At 37.9% G+C, this 23,763-nt stretch overlaps 3 protein-coding genes across 3 annotated transcripts; all 3 read left to right on the top strand.

Annotated features, from left to right (window-relative positions):
• Positions 1-443: 443 nt before the first annotated feature.
• Positions 444-1,295, top strand: LOC145785179 (uncharacterized). Its single transcript, XM_082596873.1, has 2 exons — positions 444-790; positions 1,112-1,295. The coding sequence occupies exons 1-2, from the start codon at positions 444-446 to the stop codon at positions 1,293-1,295; spliced, it is 531 nt and encodes a 176-aa protein (XP_082452999.1).
• Positions 1,296-7,465: 6,170 nt separating this feature from the next.
• Positions 7,466-20,546, top strand: LOC145785602 (uncharacterized). Its single transcript, XM_082597274.1, has 3 exons — positions 7,466-7,620; positions 8,539-8,727; positions 17,047-20,546. Exons 1-3 carry the CDS (start codon positions 7,466-7,468, stop codon positions 17,675-17,677), a joined length of 975 nt encoding a protein of 324 aa, XP_082453400.1. The 3' UTR covers positions 17,678-20,546.
• Positions 20,547-22,105: 1,559 nt separating this feature from the next.
• Positions 22,106-23,719, top strand: LOC145785352 (lipid droplet-associated hydrolase-like). Its single transcript, XM_082597009.1, has 3 exons — positions 22,106-22,699; positions 23,022-23,117; positions 23,257-23,719. The coding sequence occupies exons 1-3, from the start codon at positions 22,112-22,114 to the stop codon at positions 23,494-23,496; spliced, it is 924 nt and encodes a 307-aa protein (XP_082453135.1). The 5' UTR covers positions 22,106-22,111; the 3' UTR covers positions 23,497-23,719.
• Positions 23,720-23,763: the final 44 nt, after the last annotated feature.

Here is a 23,763-nt window from a genome sequence, read left to right as displayed (position 1 = left end):
ACGTGCTGGTAGGTTTATATCGATTTTGTAGTTAGTATCTTTTTCGTCCCGGACGCGTTAATGACGAAAAATAAAATGATTGATTGATTGAAGTGCACTGCACATCTCCAGAGTCGACTAGCATCGCTTGATCTTGAAGTTTCTTTGTTTATCATATCAAGTCAGGTGCTTGACCAACTGAGCTATCAGGGTGGATAATTCTATGCAAAGAATTAAAGGGGACCTGAAATGAAAAATGAAAATTTTTTTGGTGATTCTCTGGTGTTTAAGCATTATCTTTTTCGAAAAAATTTTTTGATATACTTTTTTGTTTGGCAAATATAACGAAAAGAAAATCAGCCACTGGATGGCGCTATGTGCCTTATGACGTGTTTGGTTGTGCGCTCAGTTGGCAGCTTCATATGTTAACACTGGAAGCGTTGCACAAGTCGTAATTTTTAAAGATGTCTGAAATCAGAAAAGGATTTTTGTTTGAACCAAAAAGACAGCGCCTTGACAGAGAGGACTGTAATTCGGATTCGAGCTCCGATAATGCCAGCTCCGACTGCAGTCGGATGGAGAATTTGAAATGGTGTAGGTGTGGAAATTGTGCCATCATGCCAACAATGATGGAAAATAAATGTTGCCAGGAGATTGACGCTGTGGTTGCCAAAACGGACATAGCCCGCCAATGCATAAACCAGGTCGGCAGCTTTGAAAAGATGTGCCTGGATACAGAAGTGTTAGAAGCAATTATGGCTGCACTAAAGGATGTGGTCGGCGAAGATCTCCGAGATCCAATCTCAAACAGGTCAGTTTAGATAGTTGTAAAATATTATCCAAACTTTGCAGTTTTAGAACCTACATGGTGAACTTTGTTCGTATATAATGTGTGTTACACATAGTCTAGGGTAGTGTAAAAAATCCAGAGACCAGAGTTAGCTTACCGGTACCATTGTACATGCACCCTTGCCTAGGTCACAAATCCCAAGGTTTCCAACTTTCCATTCTTAGGTACTCTATGTTGTAAAGTTCTAGCCTAGGGCTTTTCTACATTGTGATTTACTGATAATGTTGCAATGAAAAAAATGATGATTTTACACTTCTCAATCAATCACATTTTCTTTTACAGGTCATACAGATATGTTGCTTATCGCAGCTTCACCTTCTGGATATATGGAAAATTGGGTCAAAAGAGGCGTAAAGTAATTCCTGCCTGTGCAGTCCTTGCAATCCGCAACAGATTTCCTGAAGAAGATGGTCAGTACGAAGGATACAAAGAAGCCATTGATGACCACTTGCCTGATGATTTTTAATTAAAGTTATCTTGCTGTTTTATTAATAAAATTATCTTGCAAGTATTATTAATAAAAATTATTTTGTAAATACAGTTTTCACCTCTCCAGAGTTTTGTTTGGGACAGTATTTATATTCAAACTGTCAGTCAAATAAATGCCTGTCATCTCTCCAAAAAATGTCAATAGAGAAATAGCAAAAATTGATGTGTGGATTAAATCCAATAAACTTTCATTAAATTATATTAAAACTACTTACCGGTATATGATCCTCTGCAACAAAAATAATGCAGCAGAAAATTTTAGTCTGTCCATCAGTGGCTGATCCATCGAAAGGAAGAAAAGTATAAACTATCTCGGTGTAACTTTGGATGAGCGATTAACATGGGATAGTCATATTATTAATCTTAGAAAGCAGCTTGCAAAGGTCTGCGGCATAGCATTTAAGCTGAGATACATTGCCCCTTCAACAATATTACAAACTTTATTATATAATATATTATGCTTTGTTTCAATCCAAGATCCAATACTCGATTATAAATTGGGGAAGAGCAAACTCTACATTGCTTGCTCCACTACAAGTGTTACAAAACAAGTTCATTCGATCCTGCTTGTTTTTGCCGAGGTCCACAAATACAACTGTTCTTATCACCAATTTAATGTGCTCAGAATTAACGATATTATTAAATTAGAGACTGCAAAATTTATGTACAAATATGTGCACAAAATGCTGCCCCGGGCCTTTGCTGGCTGCTTTATTTTTGTACACAAAATTCACCATCAAAAAACCCGTCAGAACTAAAGGAATGATTTATATTTGCCTTTTGCAACGTCAAACTCTGGTAAGAAGATGCTATGTTTTAATGGAGTGAAACTATGGAATCAAATACCATAAGAAATACAAGAAAAGTCTTATAATGTTTTCAAATTTAAATATAAAAGTTTATGAAAAAATTTGTACAATGATCACTTCCTAAAACATATCATCTGCTTATTTCTCGGCACAATTTTTATTTTTGTTGCCCTGTGTTATTCCGCTGTTAATGTATAATGTAAAGTGCTGGTATTGTAGCCTATATGTGTTAATGTTCTTAATTTTGGGTCTATTGTTTAAATGTTTGGGTGGCAGCTGACTTTGGTGACCTTTTGGTCTTTCGCTGCCATCCTTGTTTTGCGAATTATTTGTGTTTTTGTATATGTTTGTTTGTTTTTTTTCTTTCGTCTTCTTCAACAAAACAAAAATAAACTGAACTGTTGAAAGAAATTTACACCAGTCTTGTTTGACAAGGAAATAATAGTTGAAAGATTGAAATGTCCTTCCATTCGTGATGAATTCGCTATGAAACATTATGATACATGGTTAACAAACTTTTTTTAGTCGTGGGCAAAGATCAAAACGCTAATCTTATTCCTAACTCTAACCCTTATCTTAACCCTTCCTAACTTTAATCCCAACTCTGGTAATGCCTGATTGTAACCATGGCATTAAGCGTGGAAAAATAGCCACTTCCAATTGAGTATATGGTGAGGAAAAATGTGCAAACACTGATAAAATGTAACTTTAGTATAAACATTTCACTTATAACATTTAACATCATAAGGCTACGGTACATGGAATCGCCAATATTATAAGACTGTCATCATTTTTTTGGAAAATTAAACAAAGATAATGAATGCTGCTGCAACGCCGACATTGTTAGGCCTATGTGTTTCCGGTGGCTCCAGGTCCCCTGCTGCCGTGGGCAAGCATATTAACCCTTGAAAGGGGGGTGTCACGACTGCCACGTCGCTCATTGTTGCCTGGTTTCGGAGGATGTTTGAAGTTCCTTGATTGGGGTAGGATCTCTACACAAACATATAGAAAATAATGTAGTGCCGCAGTCGAGCATCTGTAGCAGACAAACCTCCACGAACAGCTGAATCAAACAACTGGGCATATTCTTCTGGTGCACAGCCTTGGATTTTATTCTTTGCAAGCAGAGCACTTTCTTATTACACTATAGTGTAAACATAGCCACAGCCTAATTATAAAGTGTAAAGACAGCATAACCCATTTAACCCACTTGAGTAAATTTCCTGTATCCAGTCTGTTAATAGGAACGAGACAAACAACATCCTTATAACTGCCATGTGCAGACTGGACTATGAATGCTAATGCTGTCTTTGCAGGTGTGCCATCTTCAGTAAGGCCAATAAATGAACCATTTGAATACTCTATTCTTTGTGCAGTATACACTTCATCGATCATTAGAGTTACTACACATTATTACCTCAGTCTTTAGCATTGTGAAAGTCCTATGTTGCATCCGATGAACATGTATTCACCCTACTACTTCTAATGCATGACATATGTCGTTGGATATGTTGCATCTGATGAAGATATATCCACCCTACTATTCCTAAAGCGTGATATGTGTTGTTGGATAGCATCCAACTTAGATGGCTTGTCCCCCTTGGCAATAGACATCTTTGCGTTTTCTGGCACTACAATAGTATCCACTTCTTCAGCCACATCTGAAAGCATAAAATAAATACATCACTTTATACTGCAGAAATGCTAAATTACAATATATGCTGGCAGTTAAATGTGTACTTGCTGTGTACATTTCCACAATGGAGTTTGGGGAGCATTTTGTGCACTCTACAAGTGCTGGGCAATGTCCCCAAAAGTTTCAAATTTGTCAACATTACAATAGACTTACTGTTTTCAAGACGATGCATAGTTACACCCATAAGCTCTTCTCGGAATGTAAAGTCCTTTGATTTGTTAACCTTTTTGACCACAAATGCTTGCCTTCCCTTGGACCATTGCAGCTTCCAGCACTTTATCCCACCCTTGGTCTCTGCTTGGTGTCGACCAACATTGCAATTGTTTTCTATAGCAGCTAGTTTTGTGCGTGCAACCATTCCCTCATAACTGAATGCCAGCCTCTTAGGTACATACTTCAGGAGTACATTGTGGAACACTTCAAGGTCACCAGTGTGAACAAATTCGGTGAGCTGGAAAACACAACTAAGTAGCATCAAATTAGTGCAAATTTCACAATTAGCAATGAGAAAAGTTAGTTTTGCTTAGTATTGTATTATTAATAAAAATTCTTTTGTAAATACAGTTTCCACCTCGCCAGTTTAAGTTTGCTTACCAGGTCCATGTCTTTCAAGATCCGTCTATCCAATACAATGGTTTGCAATGCCTTGTGAGATGCAGAGCCTGGTTTCAGCCAATCCTTATCACGTTCTTCGTCTTCAGTGAGATTATCATGCTCACAGGCTGTGTATTCACGTGCAATTTTCCACTGGTGTTTGTTTACTATGTGCCTAAGGATGGATTGCCAACGCTCCTAAAATAGCAAGCCAAAACAATAAAAAAAATGCATAATACACAATCAACATGTATAATTCTCATTTGTGAAAATGGAATTGAGTGAAAAATGACAAAATATAGCATATAATGATATATGTTCAAATTATTTTGTCATAGCACACACATTGAATGTAACAAACTTCTGTAAATCTGCATTTGTTTCAGTAAGTGAAAAATTACCTTCAATTGTATTACGCTTCCATTGCATGTATCTGCACACCACCAGAAATGATTAATAATGGACATCACCCAGGGACTGAGATCATGACATTCTGCTCTTTTGGTTGCCTTGCTGAGTTTTTTAGACACACTCTTAGCCATGTGCCAAATATCATACTGGTGTGATATCTGCGGATATTCCTCTCTCATGATTTTGGTAATCTGAGGATGTCTGTCAGTTGCCAAGGTAGTGATGTCTATATTTGATTCCTACAAATACACAAGAAGGAACTCATACAATGGTAAACTTTTACCTGCAAGTGCATAGGCTATAGCCTTTTGTTCTCCAAAGCAATAAATAAATTACATTTCAAATTATATGAATATAAATTTAAAAAAAGAAAATTGTAAAGTTCAAACATTCCCCAATGGAGATTTTTAAAGTGACCAACTAATGGATATCAAACGTACCAAATTTTTTTAGTTGTTGTGTGGCTGTGGCCTAAATACTGTTTACAGCTTCATCGTAGCAGTTGCATGAATAATAGTACCTGAGGCAAATTACTATGTGCCAATTTCATTTTATTTACCTCCAAATCTTTGATACAACGCTTCAAACCCTCCTGCTCCATACTGTAGCTGTTTTTCACCTCGGTCACTCTGACCACGTTCGTTGCAAGGACAAAATTTGTCTGCGTGTCCATTAGCGAATACGTCCCATAGATTGCCGAATGTCCAGGGCTGTCGCACCGACCATCTCCAGCAACAACCAGTTCTGTATGGGAGGTGTACTCTGAAAGTCAAAATCATGAGAACATTCATTTTAATATTTATAATATTGTTATTTCCATGGCTATCAGTTTCATTGTATAATATTAATAACATTGATTAACTTTTCTTTTGCTATAGGCCTATGTAAAACAAGTACGGTATATATAGACAATGTTGCAACATATTTTTGTAATACCTGAGAGTAGCTGTTCCTGGTGGCGATTCCACATCAAGTTGATGGACGGTAACAGCCACCTCTTTTGAATGTAGTAGAAATCCCTCTCAGAAAACATTTTCAGCTTGAAACAGTCTGAAATTTCAGCTAGTGTGGTGTAGGTGTTGCCTGTGTAGAGGGTGGAGGCTGCTAGGAAAACATTTCCCAGTGGGGTTCGATTCACTAATGGCTGAGACCGCCATATGTAGACATGGTGTTCATTGCATGTAGCCGTCACTGTGATCATGGACCCTGTATATGTTCTGACAATGTTATCCACTGGGGAGCAGCATGAAGAGATGGCGTGGCACTTTTTAAACAATACATCTAATTTATCTTCAAAAACTAACAGTTTGGTAGTCTTTGTTGGACAGACAATGTCTTCTTCATCTGTCTCATATAGGCCTTCACTGCTGCTGCAGTCAGATAGCTCATACGACTCATCGACTTCTAACGACATATCACTAAAAAATGAACAATCCAGGTTTAACGTGGTCCGAGACGTCCTCGCTGTGGAGGGACCCTGTGTGGCTACTTTTCTGGGTGTGCTGGTCCTTGGTGCCTGGCAACATGGAGCAGAGCAAAGTGGTGGCGAGGGAAGAGGGTCTGTCTGTGTGCCTATACTGCAGGTAGACAATAACTTCGTGACTACTTGCTCAGTTTCCAAAACTTCCACAGGGGTGGAAAGTTTAGGTTCTGCAGGGTTAGGTGGTTCAGGATCTGGGATTGGTGTAGATATCAATTGTTGATCCACTGCCTGATGAAGCTGCCAAAAAAATAATTGGCTTGAACTAAATAATTTACATGAAACAAAACTATGGTATGTGTTTATAGTTACGGTACCTACCCTGCCAATGTTTTACTGACCTGTTTTAAAGCTTTGTTCATTTCCCTCTTTGTTATTCGATCCGAACGCCCACTCTTACTCAGAGATTTGAACCCAGGTCGATCAAGTTTTGTGGGCACTGCAGTAACAGTGGCTTTCACATACCTCGAAAAATCAAAGACAGAGGGGACAGCTTCAGGGATGAGCAAATGTTTAGGTGTGGTGCCCTGTAGCTCTGCCCGTAGGTAACGCTGGTAATCGCTGGCCAGAAAATGGTCGCTGCACACACGGCAGTGCTTGTTGACTGGTGGGTTTTTGAGTTTCATCGCAGAGATCCATTTCTTAAGCTTGTCTTGATTATTCAGAGGTAAACGATGAAAGTGTACCCCTTTCACGTTTCTTCCGTTACTACAACCGGGAGCCATACAAAAAACCATCTCAACTCGTAAAACTCAAGTATAAAATTGTTCTCTGTATAATATGTAGCCCAATTGTTTATACCTTAACCGTAGATATCTTACTTCTATGGTTTAACCTAGAGGTTCTGAATTGTTTTGCACAACCAAACACGTCATCAAAGATTTTGACCAATCAGAATCCTTTAAATCAATATCCCTTTTGTTAGATTTTTGAGCTAATGACAAACTTAAAAAAAAAATTATTGTTGCAAATCGCTTTTTGTCATAAAGATCTATGAATACAAAAGCTATATATTTTCGTTGCAGTGCCCCTTTAAACCAGCACATGTGAATTATAGTGTTGAAACGTTTATATAATAGTTTAATTTTGATTTCAACTCATCTTAACCTTCGAAAACAATTTTACAGGCCTAGAGTGTAAAATTATAGCCTTTTATAATGAAGATAAATGATAAACATCTATCTTACATTGCTTCTTTTGGTGATTCTGCGGATCAAGAAGGCTGGCTCTTAAAAAAAGGAGAATTCAACACAAGCTACCAAAGAAGATGGTGTGTACTCAAGGGAAATTTATTTTTCTATTTTGAAAAAAAGTAAGTGAAACTGTTGCAATTTTTTTTTTTGTTAAGAACTTGTATATATTACCTGCAAAAGTATTTGAGTTAATACATGTCAATCATGAATGTACTAATCTGACTTTACATATATATATATCAATGACAAATAGCTCTTGAATCTCATCAGACTTAAGATTAGTGTTTCTAAGGTCTTTTTTTTTCAGGCTAAAAGTCAGTTTTTTTTAAAATGACATTCACAACCTATTTGTAATCTCGCTTCCCTTATAGTTCTGCAATTTCCATTTAATCTAAGGCCTTAAATTTAAGCCCCGGCTCTTGGTTGGCCAATCACTGCTTTATGTTATAAATGACAAAATTATAAGTGAGTACTGAGTATATACAAAGTTTTTCTTTTTAAAGCTGTTCACAGTTTTTGTTAATGGTTAGGCCTATGTCATTGACCAACATGGCTTTGCACTACACACAGCTGTTTAAGGATTCTTAGCTATCCAAGTTGTTGAAAATATCTTGTGCATGTTTCAGCTCATAAACTCGTAAAATGTCTCAAGAGATGTTGTCGTTCTTACACTTTATTACTGTTATCTGTAAATTTTTATTTTGGAAATCATAGAAAGTTTTGTCTGTAGTTACTAGTCAGGTTTTACTGGTTAAATTCATGTTAAACCATAGAGTTTCACTGAAACGTGATATCTATTTTCAGAAACATTACTGCAGTAATTACTTAATCAAGTAGCTAATTTCAATTATGTATTGCTACCCCTAAAGCTGAGTGATAGAAACAAAACTCACTTATTTTTTCATAGTTTCAGATTGTATGGTTAACTAAATCAGCAGTATTAGCCCACCTATCTACTCTGCTACCATAAAGAGAGGTACCGGTAGTCCAATCAAGCAACCAAACAAATTTCAAAAGTGGTTATTTGGCTTTTTCAGATCCGACCAAGAACCTCTTGGAGTAATTGTGCTTGAGAACTGCTTTGTTCAGCTTGCTGAAGGTGGTGATTCCCCGTATACATTTTCAATACAATTCAGTGGTGTAGCAACCAGGGTTTACAAGCTTACGGCTGATGATGATACCAGTTGTACTGCATGGATCAAAGCATTGTCTGTTAGCAGCTATAGGTTTGAATTATAGTACATGCTGGTTGTGTATAAATTACAGTACCGTAGTTTACAAAAAAATCTGCTGTATGGACTTTGAAAACTGATGGTAATTTTGAGGTACTGGATCTGAACTCAGATTTTTGATATGATTATCACATCAGATTTTTGAGATATAATAACAAAAATACATTATTTTAAAATACAACCACAAACATATGCAGTGCTATAGTGTAAGGTTAGTGTTAGACAGGAAAAAATAGCTTAAATAAGGTTACTGGACAAGCATTGCCACGGTACACGACAACTGGGCGAGACAAAGTGGGCGATGCCACCTTGGGCGAGACCAGGTGGGCGACGAGTCAAGTGGGCGACGGCCAAGGTGGGCGACGAGACAAGTGGGCGACGGCCAAACTGGGCGACGGCCAAAGTGGGCGACGTGCCAAGTGGACGACGGCCAAAGTGGGCGACGGCAGCGAAAGTTTAGCCGGTCGGAACGGTGGTGACATATATAATTTATGTAGTTGCTTTGTGGCGTCACGGTTTATCCTGAAGCTTAAGAGAATAAAGTCATATTTTCTGTTTTAGATCATAAAATATGACTTTTTATTTTTACTTTAAAATGCAATGATTGAACCCTAGTAACTTCCTAAATGCAGTTCAAACAGCTCCTGTAGACATTGAAATTTGATAATTTGTGGAAGAGAGGGGATGGGAGTTTCACGAAGCATGCTGTAATAGCGCTTGCTGTTTGATGTTAATTTGCATTGTGACATCATCTTGACACATTATTTTGCAACACACAAACTAGTCTCTGAGGAGTTTTTTGTTAGTTGTTCGAGTGTGTTATTGTTCAAAATACTCCCTAACCGTTATCGAAAGATGTAACTAAAAGTCTTTAAAGTCATATTTTTAAGTGGTGAAGAAAGTTGTCAAACCGATAACAGTGAAACAACGACGTTGCTACGGGGTCAATTTAAGAAGTTATAAAGTCATATTTTCTGTTTTAGTTCATAAAATATGACTTCTCATTTTAAATTTAAAATACAATGATTGAACCCTAGTAACTTCGTAAATGTAGTTCAAACAGCTCCTGTAGACATTGAACTTTGATAATTTGAGGGAGGCAATGAGAGTTCTCACGCTGAAACTGAGTTTCACGAAGCATTGGAAGCAACATTTTCATTATTTTTTGTAGCCTAGTAATAGCGCTTGCTGTTTGATGTTAATTTGCATTGTGACATCATCTTGACACATTATTTTGCAACACACAAACCAGTCTCTGAATATTATAAACACTTGCGTTAGGTCACTAGGTCACTAGTTTTGATCGCATGCGTCTGTCCCACAATCATTTGATTGGTGACCTATATATATGTAGGCCACGACATTCTGAAGAAGGTGCTCACAAATTGAAATACTTCGTATAATACATGCAAGGCAAGTCGTAGTTGTCATCACAATCGAAAGCGTCTTTCGAGTTTCGAACGATACTCAGCTACCGGTTCAAACAAGTCAGAAAAATACTTCGGTACGAACTGTCAACTGATATTTTTTAATCCGAATGTTCTAGTCTAGACGCTGCGTAGCCGCATCAGCAGTTTACGGAACACATTGTGACTGACAGTTCTTACTAGGGCCATTTTTTCATCATCATCATAATCCATCGTCGGTTTGTTCCCCACTAGTGGGGGTGGCCGATTGTTTCCGCGCAGCAATTGTTTTAATCCCTTTTCTCCATTTCACCCTGTCCCTTGCATCTTCCTCCTTCAGTCCGACTTTTTTAAATTCATCCTTCACTTGTTGTTTCCACGTTCTTCTTGGACGACCGCGTTTCCTCTTCCCATCCACCTTTAGATCTAGTGCCTTTCTAAGAAAACTTCCTTCCTCCCTCCTTATCACATGTCCATACCATCTTACTCCATTTGCCCTTGCCAGTTGGTCTATGGTCTCTCTCATCTCTAGCATATCCAACAATTCTTCAGTCCTTTTTTCCCTTCTCGTTTTCACCCCACACATTGCTCTCACCATTGACCTTTCCGTTCTTCTCAGGATTGCCAGTTCACTCTCTCTCAATATCCATGTCTCGCTACCATATAGCATTGCAGGCCGCACACAGCTCCGATATACTTTCCCTTTCATCCTTAGTGAGAATTTTCTGCCATACAACATTTCCCCACATTCCCTGAACTTTGCCCAGCCCAATCTTGCCCTTGTTGTCACCGCTGCTTCACATCCACCACTTCCATTTATCCGATCACCCAGATAACAGAAGTCTGTCACTGTTTCGATGCCATGGCAGAACTCATCATCATGGCCTTCCACTTCATTCCTTCCTTTACTGCATTTCCCACAAACAAAACACTTCGCCAATCTTGTTGCGGCTCTCTTGACATTAGCACATCTTGCATGTACCCACTTTCCACATTCCTTGCATTGCATTGAATTTCTCATCACTCTCTTGCCACATATTCCACAGGGATCTACTTTGCTCTCAACAACTGTTCCTTCTGCTCCACTCACCATCACTTTTGTTTTTTCAAGATTCACCTTCATACCCTTGGTTTCAAATGCTTCTTTCCATTTCTCAAACTTTCTCTCCAGTCCCTCCATACTATTACTTGTCAAGACCAGGTCGTCTGCATACAAAATTTCACTCAATAAGCCCTCCCTCACTCCTTCAGTTACAACGTCAACCACAATAGCAAATATCAGAGGTGACAAAACTGATCCTTGGTGTACACCAACCTTCACAAAAAACTCGTTTGAATAATTTGATCCAACTCTCACTTTTGTTCTTGCATCCTCATACATAGACATCACAGCTCTCACTAATACCTCCGGTATACCTCTTTTCCTCATTGCCCACTCCATCACTTTCCTTGGTACTCTGTCAAATGCCTTTTCTAAGTCGACGAAACACATATATAGTTTTCTCTGCTTCTCTCGGTATTCCTCCTGCATTCTTCTCAATATAAACAGAGCATCCACTGTACCTTTTCCTGGCATGAATCCAAACTGCATATCATTTAATTTCACCAATGTTCTCAACCTCTTTTCTAGTATTCGCTCCACAATTTTCATTCCATGCTCTAGTAGTTTTACACCTCTATATGCACTGCAACTTCTCACATCCCCTTTTCTCTTGAACAATGGAACAAGAGTACTATGCTTCCACTCCTCCGGCATTCCCTCTCCATCTAATACCCTTTGGCTAAGTTGTAGCATTACTTCAATTCCCAACTCTCCACTTGCTTTTATCATCTCTACGCTCACTTCTGATGGACCGGCTGCTTTACGCAGTTTCATTTGCCCCATTGCCTCCACCACTTCATCACGAGTAACCTTTCCCACTGGACCCTCCACCAGATCAACCTCTGTCATATGATCCCATACATTCTCCTTATTCATAACATTTTCCATGTGTTCCTTCCACACTTCTCCTCTGCTTTCCGGGCTGAAATGCAACTTCCCATCTCCACTCCTTATACATCTTCCCCCTACAATATCATTCCCATCCTTTTTCATTTGCTTTATGAGTCTGAATACTTTGTTTTGGCTTTCCCCCATTTTATTAAGTTCCTCCTCAGCACCATTCTTCATAGCTCTTGCAACAACCCTCTTTGCCTTCTTTTTCATACTCTTATACTTCTTTTTATTCTCTTCTGACCCATTTTTGCGCCACTGCTTGTATGCATCTCTTTTCTGTGAAATCGCATGCTTCACCTCTTCATCCCACCACCATGTGTCTCCACGATCCCTCCTCACTTTCTTTTTCCCACATACTTCATCACATGCTGCTAGGACACCTTTCTGAAATGAAGCCCACAAGTCCTGCGCACTCATGTTTACCAGCTCTTTTGCTCTTTTCATAAACTTAATTCTCGTTTCTTTTTCCTCCAGTTTCCACACATTTCTTACAAAAACTCGTTCTTTCTTCACAATTTTCTTCACTTTTTTCATATTTAAGTCTCCTACTACTAGTCTATGCTGCAACTCCCACGGAATTACTTTCACATTCTTCAAGTACTTTCTCTGTTCCTGCCCAACCACAATAAAATCAATTTCCGACTCATGTCCTCCTGAGCTGTAAGTCACCCTCCTTTTCTCTTTCTTTTTAAACCATGTGTTGGCAATACAAAGTTTCCTTTCATCACAAAATTCAAGTAGCATTCTTCCTTCCATGTTTCTCTTCCCAAAACCATATCCTCCATGAATGCCCTCGAACCCATTTGCTTGTTTTCCAACATGTCCATTAAAATCTCCTAATCCAAACACCAACTCTTTTGAACTCCGTAAATCCCATTCCTCTGCCAAAACATCATAAAAACTTTCCTTTTCTAAGTAATCCCTACCACTTTGAGGTGCATATGCACAGATTAGCCTCACTACCTCCTCTTCAAAAGCAAGTACCATTGTCATCACTCTGTCACTCCTTCTTCTAACTTCTATTACTTTCTCACACAATTCCTCTTTTACCAAGAAACCAACACCACCGATTCCTGTGTTATTTCCTGACCACCATAACTTATATCTCCTCTCATTGACACCTAAAAACCGCGCTGACTGTCCCCTCCATCTTACTTCCTCTAGGCAACATATATCCACCCTTCTTTTTCTTAGTTCTTCACATATTTCAGTTCCTTTACCACACAAACTTCCCACATTCCAGCATCCGATTCTAACACCATAATCTTTTTTCAATGTTTTTTTGTTTTCTCGGAACCCAGAGATTCTTCGCACCCCTTGCCCATCTAAGGGCTGCTGGGGACTAGGGGCCATTTTTAGCTTTTGCTGCATTTAAATAATATTTTGGAGCAAAGATTTTCCAGCCGGATGCCCTTCCTGACGCTAACCACAGTTATTGGCGGTGGGCCTAGCCTTTACTTAAAAAAGTATTTCCTGCAAGGCAGCAGGATTTCTAACAAGTTTTAGCCAACCAGTCGAGGTTGTTGCCCATGAGGTGGGACGTGGACCCACTTGTTAGTTTGGTGTGTGATCAAGACCAGTGTTCCCCGAGACCCATGGTGTAACAATCCATGGCGACTGCCCAGGGTTCAAAGGTGCTACTTGTACCTCACACCTACCTCATCTTTAATTAATTTGCATTTTGTTAATTTGCATTGTGACATCATCTTGACACATTATTTTGCAACACACAAACCAGTCTCTGAATATTATAAACACTTGCGTTAGGTCACTAGGTCAGCCAGTGCTGAGATCTTAACTACTAAGTAGCTGGTTACGTGCATTAGACATTTGAATTTTGGCAGTGATTTTCAAGAGAAACCGAAGTTTTTTGTTAGTTGTTCGAGTGTGTTATTGTTCAAAATAGGCCTACATGTAAAAACTTACATACGAATCATTAACTACGGAGATTAGCATAAATTTGATGCTCTAAAAATAAAGTCATATTTTTCAATTTTTAGGTCGTAAAAAAATTGCCCTAGTGAATAGTAATGACTTATTAACTTAACAATGACTGTTGACTTAACAAAGCCGACCAACAAACAATTTTTTAAAAGTTGTTTAGATTTTTCATTGCATTATTTTATATTGATTCAACGTCTTTGTTTGCAGTACAACGTTTAAACATAAGATTATGGTCTGGGATTACAGACATTTGTCTTTGTTTTGATCGCATGCGTCTGTCCCACAATCATTCGATTGGTGACCTATATATATGTAGGCCACGACATTCTGGAGAAGCGTGCTCACAAATTGAAATGACCTGAATACTTCGTATAAAACATGCAAGGCAAGTCGTAGTTGTCATCACAATTCACAATCGATTAGACATTTCAATTTTTGTAGTGATTTTCAAGCGAAACCGAAGTTTTTTGTTAGTTGTTCGAGTGTGTTATTGTTCAAAATAGGCCTGCATGTAAAAACTTACATACGATTCATTAACTACGGAGATTAGCATAAATTTGATGCTCTAAAGATAAAGTCATATTTTTCAATTTTTAGGTCATTTCAATTTTTATTGAAATTTGATAATTTCTGGAAGAGAGGCGATGGGAGTTTCACGATGTTAATTTGCATTGTGACATCATCTTGACACATTATTTTGCAACACACAAACCAGTCTCTGAATATTATAAACACTTGCGTTAGGTCACTAGGTCAGCCAGTGCTGAGATCTTAACTACTAAGTAGCTGGTTACGTGCATTAGACATTTGAATTTTGGCAGTGATTTTCAAGAGAAACCGAAGTTTTTTGTTAGTTGTTCGAGTGTGTTAACATCAATGCAAATTAACATCGTGAAACTCCCATCGCCTCTCTTCCACAAATTATCAAATTTCAATAAAAATTGAAAAATATGACTTTATTTTTAGAGCATCAAATTTATGCTAATCTCCGTAGTTAATGATTCGTATGTAAGTTTTTACATGTAGGCCTATTTTGAACAATAACACACTCGAACAACTAACAAAAAACTTCGGTTTCTCTTGAAAATCACTGCCAAAATTCAAATGTCTAATGCACGTAACCAGCTACTTAGTAGTTAAGATCTCAGCACTGGCTGACCTAGTGACCTAACGCAAGTGTTTATAATATTCAGAGACTGGTTTGTGTGTTGCAAAATAATGTGTCAAGATGATGTCACAATGCAAATTAACATCGTGAAACTCCCATCGCCTCTCTTCCACAAATTATCAAATTTCAATGTCTACAGGAGCTGTTTGAACTGCATTTTAAAGTAAAAATAAAAAGTCATATTTTATAATCTAAAACAGAAAATATGACTTTATTCTCTTAAGCTTCACGATAAACCGTGACGCCACAAAGCAACTACATAAATTATATATGTCACCACCGTTCCGACCGGCTAAACTTTCGCTGCCGTCGCCCACTTTGGCCGTCGTCCACTTTACACGTCGCCCACTTTGGCCGTCGCCCAGTTTGGCCGTCGCCCACTTGTCTCGTCGCCCACCTTGGCCGTCGCCCACTTGACTCGTTGCCCACCTGGTCTCGCCCAAGGTGGCATCGCCCACTTTGTCTCGCCCAGTTGTCGTGTACCGCATTGCCATAGGCCTGCCTAAATCTCTGTAATTTCATATAAAATAAGAACAGGAGGGTGGTCACTGGTCAGTTATACTTTTAGCTTTTCTATTAGCTTGTTATTACTGCTTTTGTTAATAATGTTACTTTAAAAACATATTGGTATCAAAATTGTAGTTTATGGGTGTATTTTAGCTATTTATGCTCCACATAGCCTAGATTTCTGGATATAGTACAATGTGTAATGAACGCAACGTCAGATCTTTCACTTTTGACAAAAGCAACAATTTGTTATATATATATCTCAAACTTGACGTGATGGATAAATCTGAGGTCAGATTCGGATTCAGCACCCCAAATTTCTCTAAATCAGTTTTCAAAGTTCATAGAGCAAAAATCGTGTAGACCAGTGTTATTTATGCTTGCTTGCTGAATGCTGAGTCAGGCCTAAAAGTTTATACCGGTATTCACTTTTCAGCATTCAGCAAGTATATGTATACTATGCTTTGTAATGTTTGTTTTTTTATCACACGATATATCATAATAATAAGTTTAACTGTTCAGTCGTACATTTGCTTTATTTAGTTATTTCATTTCTAATAAGGTGAAATTTTATAGCTTTCATTAAAAAGCAGAATTCATGCCACCAGAGCTTATATAATGAAGTAGGAAAATTTGTATGAACTTGAAGGAAACAACACAGATTCACCTTTACGAAAAGTGTAATTGTGAAAGCTTACAAATGCCGGAATGGCCCGATTCGGTGAGTCCGATTCGGTGAGTTCCCTATTCGGTGAGAGCCTTTTTTGGTGAGAGCCCTATTCGGTGAGTTTTTTTTAAAATTATTGCGCGCCGTAACCTAATTATAAATCATTGCCGTTATAGGGGTTAGGGGGTAGAGGTTGGGGGTTTTTGGGGTTTGGGGTTTTTTGGGGGTTTGGGTTTTTGGGTTAGGGGGTTAGGGGTTTTAATTAGGCTACGTTACCCGATAATTTTCAAAAAAAAATTCAAAAAAATCATCGAATAGGGCTCTCACCGAAAAAGGCTCTCACCGAATCGGACTCACCGAATAGTAGCAGACCCTACAAATGCATAGGCTACACACTTGTAGAAGCTTGGAATTGGTCATGCAAGCTCTAATGCCGAGGTTGAAAAGTTTTTTTGTTCTGACTTTGAATGTTGTTTCCTGCAAACAATTTCATGTATTCTGACAAAGTAGTTTACACCTACGCCACTCTTTATGAGTTTATTTCCGTGTGCTGCCTGTTGATCAGAACTGGAGTCTACAGCACGATGAATGTTGTCATTGACGTTTTTTTTTTTTTTTATTCTAGGTACTTACAGGCTTTGGTAGATGGTTTAGAAAATGAACTTGGGAACGTAAAACCAACCAAACATGTGCTGAATGATATTAACCAAACCGACAACGATGAAAAACCATTAACTTTTGATCCATCAACCTCAATGAGTACCAAAACGAAGCTTTTTGACATTCCCTTATTTTCATCAATTGTAAAAGCATGCTCTATGGACAACATCCTAGATGGCGAAGAGAACTATGAAAACCAAAGTGACGACTTTTTGACTTTTGATGTTTTTTCTTCGACAAAATCAAACGTTTCCAAATCTAAAAAGACAAACCTGTCACGATCAAAATCTTCTAGCGAGCTCCATAATTTGGCTTCAAAGTTGTCAAAAACTGAATCACTTGCGATCAAAAAGCAGAAAAGCCCTTCACGCAAGCAAAGACCTGCTGTTCTAAAGAAACTCAATCCAAGAATTGGGAAGAAGCGTGTGGCTTCAGCAAAAGCGCAAGAGGATCGCTTACCTGGAGGCACCCTTAAAGTTGGGAAATCAATCTCTGCTTCGCGGAAAAAGGTTTCTTCGTCCAATGATGCATGCGGTTTTTTAGAGATGCATGAAAAATTTCGAAGTGATATTGAAAATTTTATTGCTGTTGTTTAAGATTTGCTTGTTTTTTGTTTTCTAGTTGTCTGCATGATTTGTTTGTTCATTTGCTTCAGTTGTGCCTGTTAGATCTATATCTGTTGAACTTCCTATTGTAATGAGTAGGCAGTCAACACACTGAATGTTCGAAATAAGCAATTTTTCATATTGCTTATTTCAAGGTTGCACAACCTGAGCAATGTTTGTATGACATTTAAGAAAAGCTTGCAGTACAGTAGAGTGTAGGCTTTTTTCATCTATGCAGATTTGCTTAAAATCAAAAGTATTAATAACAATGAACTTACTGTATTTGCATAAATGCATTAACAGTGACTAACTTCAAGAAACGTTTTGATCAATAGTGTCGATTGTACTTGTTGCAGCTTATTAAAATAGCAATGTCCTTCCTGTGTATATTTTCATTAAGTAAATCTTAGGTTTCAACATGAACGGCCTTAACACCGTGGACTTTTTTTGTACATGAACTAATATTGCAGCACATTTCAAGTTATTTCTGTTTCATTTACGAAGAAAAATAATCTAATCACTGTCCACAGTGACCACTGTCCATGTTTTAATCAGTTGCTAAAACCGCTCTTTCAGTGATCACATTGATGTTCTTTTGGCTAAATATTATGCATATTACTATGGTTAGACGGACACAATTACACTGTATCATATATACTCGGAATGGCCCGTTTCGGTGAGTCCGATTTGGTGAGTTCCCTATTCGGTGAGAGCCTTTTTCGGAGAGTTCCCTATTCGGTGATTTTTTTTTGTAAATTATCGGGTACCGTAGCCTAATTATCATTGCCGATTCAGGGTTAGGGTCTTATTTCAACGTTTAGCGACGTTAAAACGATGTAAAAGCGGCAATCATAATTAGGCTACAGTACCCGATAATTTTCAAAAAAAATATTCAAAAAATCACCGAATAGGGAACTCTCCGAAAAAGGCTCTCACCGAATAGTAGCAGACCCGTATATACTATATAAGTTTGATGTTTCGAGATGCAGACCAGACTTCTTTGAAGTAGAAATGCAGAATGGATGACGATATAAATTTAAATCGAAAAAGCCTTGAATAAAAAAAGATATATAACCTACAGGTATAGGCCATGCAGGTTACATCTATTTACATTGCGATATAGTGAGAGCATAATTTTAAACAAGGACTTGAAACTGCATAAATTGGTTTATGTTAAGTTTCACTCGTGTGTTGTTAACATATGAGAATGTGCTATCCCAGCGTGTTGTGCCCCGACCCCAGATATATGCATTTCGTCACATTGGCTGCTATTTCAATGCTTTCTGTGCAGTTTATTTATCATCTTCACGCATGGGCTGTTTCTGTCAGAACATATTTTCCTCCCCTGCATGACGCCTTGTCGTTTTGTTTCAAAGCGTCTTCAAATAATAGTCATAAATTTTGTACACTAATGTAGATACGTTTCTTTGTTTTTTTGCTGCTGCTCGCTTTCTGCTACCTTGGTCTACTGCATTGCAAAATAGTTGCTTGCAGATGTGGCTTTTTATTTCATCTGTATGTAACGGACACTGCTTAAGTTTGTGTTGACTGTCGAGTGTGCATGTTTGCATCTTGTAGTGTGTAAATGTTACAGTATTTTATGTTCATTGCTAAGGCAATGATGGTATATGGCAATATGTTTTGTAGCTGAAATTATGTCTTTTGAACAATGCAGGATATGAAATGACTAGCCACCTTATGTTTCTGCAATAACCTACTTGTCAGACGTGAAGTAAGTTGCAAATTTTCTTTTTTGTTTGAATTTTTATATGCAGTCAGTGTTTTCCAAACGTTTTCATGTTGATTGTAACAATTTTTTTGATACATTAAATTTTATTCCACTTGTCTTGCCTTAAATCACTGCAATCTTTATTAAAGTAACCACTTTTTTAAACTACTGTATTATTATCGTGTGATATTGCAAGTTACCCTACTTCGTACTTGTTATCCAAATACCACTAACTGTATTTTTGTATATTTTGATATTTTCTCAACACTTACTGAACTAACATGTAACGGTAACGTATAGACCTACTTTCAAGCTTAGAGGTTTACCACCCCTTACTGGTCCTGTAAAAATAGCACTGACGTCATCCGACCAAATGATGCATCATGTGAAGGTTCTTAGCTGTTTTTTCGTCGTGTATACAACTTTTACAATGTCAAAAAATATAATTTTATCAGTAGTTTTATCTTTTTCGAATCTAAAGTGCTTTTGTAGCCTACGTTGCTGACAATTTTGGTTTCCTTTAAAAGTTTAAAGAAATAAACGACTCAGTCAGCTGCCAATCTTGCCACAATTGTATATGTGTTAGCTGATTTTGCTTGACTAACTTACTTTGTACGGTATCCTTCTGTTATCCGATTTGAGCACGTTATTGCAATAGGCCCACTTTTTTTATTATTCTAACCATATGAAAACGTATTTCACCGTTATACTACCCCAAGAAGTGCATCACATACTGTAGTAATTTTAATGACAGGGCAAATATATTCTTCAAAATCGGTACTTTTCCGAATATCTTACCGTGTGTTTTTGTGCTAAAAGTTTGAATTTTAGATGATTTGTTTTTGTTTGCAACCCTCCACAATCCACATACATGACTCAGTTAAGTTTACATCTACCGACATCATAGAAAAGTAAATGGCCGGCAAAAGTTGATTTATACCTGTTTTTTTCATCAAATGTTTCTTTTTAACTTAAAATATAGTTTGCTTGCAGATCACGAATCACAGACTAAATACAATGATGCGGATATCTTACACAACTTGAGCATACATGTATGGTGTCATGGAATGAATAGTCGACTTCCGATTTGTTCACAAAAACATTGCGCGCAGTTTGAGCAATTACACTTTGTCAGCAATATTTATCAACGTATTTTGTTTGAGGATTTTATATATACCCAGCCAGCAAGAGCTTTAAAGGCATACTAAAGGAAAATTTCAAACCGGAATTAAGCATTAAAATGAGTAAACTGAACATTCAAGAATACATTTCAACAACAATTACCCAAAAAAATTTGTTTTCAATGGCGCTGGCAAGGCCCAAAGTCCAGTGTTTCATTTATTTTCATTTTTTTTCAAAATGACCAAAACGTGCACACACAGCTCAAGAATACGTCATAAAGTCCAGCAATAACAAAAGCCACGTTACCAATCTGATGTTTTGAGCAAACTGTCTGCTGTTTTGATGTTAAAATGTGCTGTTTTGATGTAAATACATACATAGCCTACAGTCAAATCGCCCGCAGTAACAATTATTGCGTGATCGGTTGATTGCTAGACTTTATGACGTAGACTTTATGACGTTCTTTACAGTCGCACGCTTCGTTGCTCAGGCCAATCTCGTTTTGAAAGCTCTGACAAAAGCACGCGCACAATGGTGGTCAGACCGCAATGGGGCAAAATTTTATTGAAAATCGTTTTATGGTAGCATGTTAAACACAAAGAACGTGGAAAATCGCCAAGTCAGGTTTTTCCTTTAATACCCCTTTAATGTCGGTTTGCGTTGAAAATGCAACAAACCAAATGCTGGCTAGCAAGACTGCTTTGGCCTATTGTTATGTTTGGTTTCTCCACACATATAGCTTACATCACTAAACTTGATTTCATGATGCCAGAAAAAGACTTGCCATTGCGCACTTTTCAGTAGCCCCCCGGTAACAATTATATCATACAGTTTTACACCTTGCTTTTTAAGTTTTTTGTCACTCAAGTTTGAAAACATACCTTTGTCACTGCCAGACTCTGTTAATCATTACCCAGGTATGATTTTTAAGCATTTGTGTACTATCAATATTGCAGCATCATCCTATCAATTCAGCAGCGTTTAATTGAGGTTCCTACCTGGTGAACATCTTCATGATATTCTTTATGAAGAGCCTACTACTTAAAATTATGTAGCCTACGTTATTGATTGAGTTTCAAGAAATTATTGTACAAAGGCAACTGCGGTCATGTGAATCTCATATCACGATTTTGTGGGATATAAACCTTTTGCAGTAGCCCAGCCTGCAGTCAACAGAACACAACTTATGAGGTTAGATGCCTAGTGAGCAGTTTCATTTTACAGTTGTCTTGGTGTGTCAGCTCGTGTTTACCTTGGCAATGTAATGTGAACGGTAGGCCTACAACAAAATTGCTTACTTGAGGTGCAAAGTCGGAGAAACCATTAATTTCTTTCGCGGGCTAGGCGTATTTAGGCTACGGTACTCTGTTTCATAGAAACATTTTGCTTATGAAGAAAAAGAGCCGAAAACGTTTTTCGAGTTCACACTTTAAGTTTGCAATTTTGTTTTTCATGTCACATTGCATTCGTTGCTGCCGCGCTTAACGTTTTCTACGTTGGTTTTTGTAAGACGTAGGCCTAATCACTCCCTAAAGCGTCTTGTTTTTCACTTACAGCAATAGAAATATCTTAAAATGGCTGGAAAATGTAGGTACTTTTGGAAAATACAATCTGACATGGCGTTGAATCATATGAAGTGCAGCAGCGAATCAGAACTTTCTTTACATAAAACACCTCTAGTTTACGTTATTATTCCGGGAAATCCCGGCTGTATCCACTTTTATGAAACATTTGCTGAGACTTTGCATGCCTCAAGTAAGATACCTGTATGGGGTGTCAGTCACACTGGCCATGTTCATTCGCGGACGAACGAATTTCCCCATCCCCCAACGCTGGAGTGCGGACTTGAAAATCAAATTCAACAGAAGGTTGAATATTTGAAACAGGAAGTCTTTCCTTTTGTTGATAAAGTTATTTTAATCGGTCATTCCATTGGATGTTACATCATTCTTAAAATTATAGAACGAATGCAAGAAAGAAGCTCATCTATTCTTAAAGGTGTTTTGTTATTTCCGACCATTGAGCAAATGAGCCAAACACCCAAAGGGTTAAAGATGACTCCATTATTAACTAATGCCCGATGGCTGCTTATGTTTGGAGTTGGATTGCTAAGACTTTTGCCCGAGTCTGTTATTTCCTGGTTAGTTCCACTATTGGTCAAGGTAGGAACTATTTTTGTTGTGTACCGGTAATGGAAATGTAGGTACGCTTAGCCTATGAAGTGTTTTTGATGCCCTAAGTATTTTGAATTAACCCGTTGTTTCGTGTCGACTGTTTGCTTTTACTTTCTAAGCCTAGATGCTTTTCAAACATCATGTCATTTTTTGTCCTCCCACACCACCTGTGTTGCCAGCGTTTGTATCACTCCCAAAAGCAACATCACAAGCAACCTGCTTTTAAAACTGGCTTTAGTTCACAGACCATGCTAGTACGTCATGCAAGCTTGGCTGCTTTCAGTATCTAATTGTATTCATTTCATTCTAGTCAACAGATAAATGCATACATCAAACAATAGCAGACCATTTCAATTCCAAGGTCACCGACTGCTGCACCTACATGGGTTTACATGAGATGTACGAGGTATGTTTTTGTTTACTATCAGATAGGCCCACAGTGACATGTCTTGAGTGAAAGATTAGGCCATATTCCAATAGATCTTCATGGTAACGCAGGTTATAAGAATGCCTTTCATGCCGTTTACATTTTTTTTATTTCTTAGGTGAAAGCAAGAGATGATCGGGTTATTGAAGAAAACGTCGAGAAATTAATATTTTATTACGGCGCGAAGGATGAGTGGTGTCCGACCACCTATTTTGATGAGGTTCATAAACAGCATGGTTGGCGAGATGGGAGTCATATACAACTGTGTCAGAAGGGAATGCCGCACGCTTTTGTGTTGACCCACAGTGTAGAGATGGCGGAATTAGTATTTGAATGGACGTCAAATTTAGCGAAATAATGTTCTTTTCATCATGTGTTGCTTGTTAATACTGCAGGTTTTATTCTTCCTTAAATAGCATACTGCAAATGGATGTTAAGGTCCAATTGAATTTTGGTTGTTAAATTAATTCCAGCATGCAATCCTACACAGACGTTTGCGCATTTTTCAGAAACATATCGATCTTTTTGCAATTTTCTGGCAGGACAGAAAAGCTTCGAGCAAGTAACTCTGATGGATCAAACTAATTTATTATCGTATTTCCGTTTATTGTTAATAAAAAATGTG

Source organism: Aplidium turbinatum, chromosome 16 (assembly GCF_918807975.1).
Source record: "Aplidium turbinatum chromosome 16, kaAplTurb1.1, whole genome shotgun sequence".
NCBI lineage: Eukaryota > Metazoa > Chordata > Ascidiacea > Aplousobranchia > Polyclinidae > Aplidium > Aplidium turbinatum.
The sequence above is the reverse complement of the archived record's forward strand: the minus strand, read 5'-3'. Positions and strand labels throughout refer to the sequence as shown.

Excerpts from the sequence above, each read along its gene's own strand:
- LOC145785602 (XM_082597274.1), top strand. The coding sequence starts at position 7,466 with ATGAAGATAAATGATAAACATCTATCTTACATTGCTTCTTTTGGTGAT. Across the intron at positions 7,621-8,538 it reads TTTTTCTATTTTGAAAAAAA|ATCCGACCAAGAACCTCTTG; the intron begins GTAAGTGAAACT and ends TGGCTTTTTCAG. Across the intron at positions 8,728-17,046 it reads TTGTCTGTTAGCAGCTATAG|GTACTTACAGGCTTTGGTAG; the intron begins GTTTGAATTATA and ends TTTTTATTCTAG.
- LOC145785352 (XM_082597009.1), top strand. The coding sequence starts at position 22,112 with ATGGCTGGAAAATGTAGGTACTTTTGGAAAATACAATCTGACATGGCG. Across the intron at positions 22,700-23,021 it reads TAGTTCCACTATTGGTCAAG|TCAACAGATAAATGCATACA; the intron begins GTAGGAACTATT and ends ATTTCATTCTAG. Across the intron at positions 23,118-23,256 it reads GTTTACATGAGATGTACGAG|GTGAAAGCAAGAGATGATCG; the intron begins GTATGTTTTTGT and ends TTTATTTCTTAG.
- LOC145785179 (XM_082596873.1), top strand. The coding sequence starts at position 444 with ATGTCTGAAATCAGAAAAGGATTTTTGTTTGAACCAAAAAGACAGCGC. Across the intron at positions 791-1,111 it reads CGAGATCCAATCTCAAACAG|GTCATACAGATATGTTGCTT; the intron begins GTCAGTTTAGAT and ends TTTCTTTTACAG.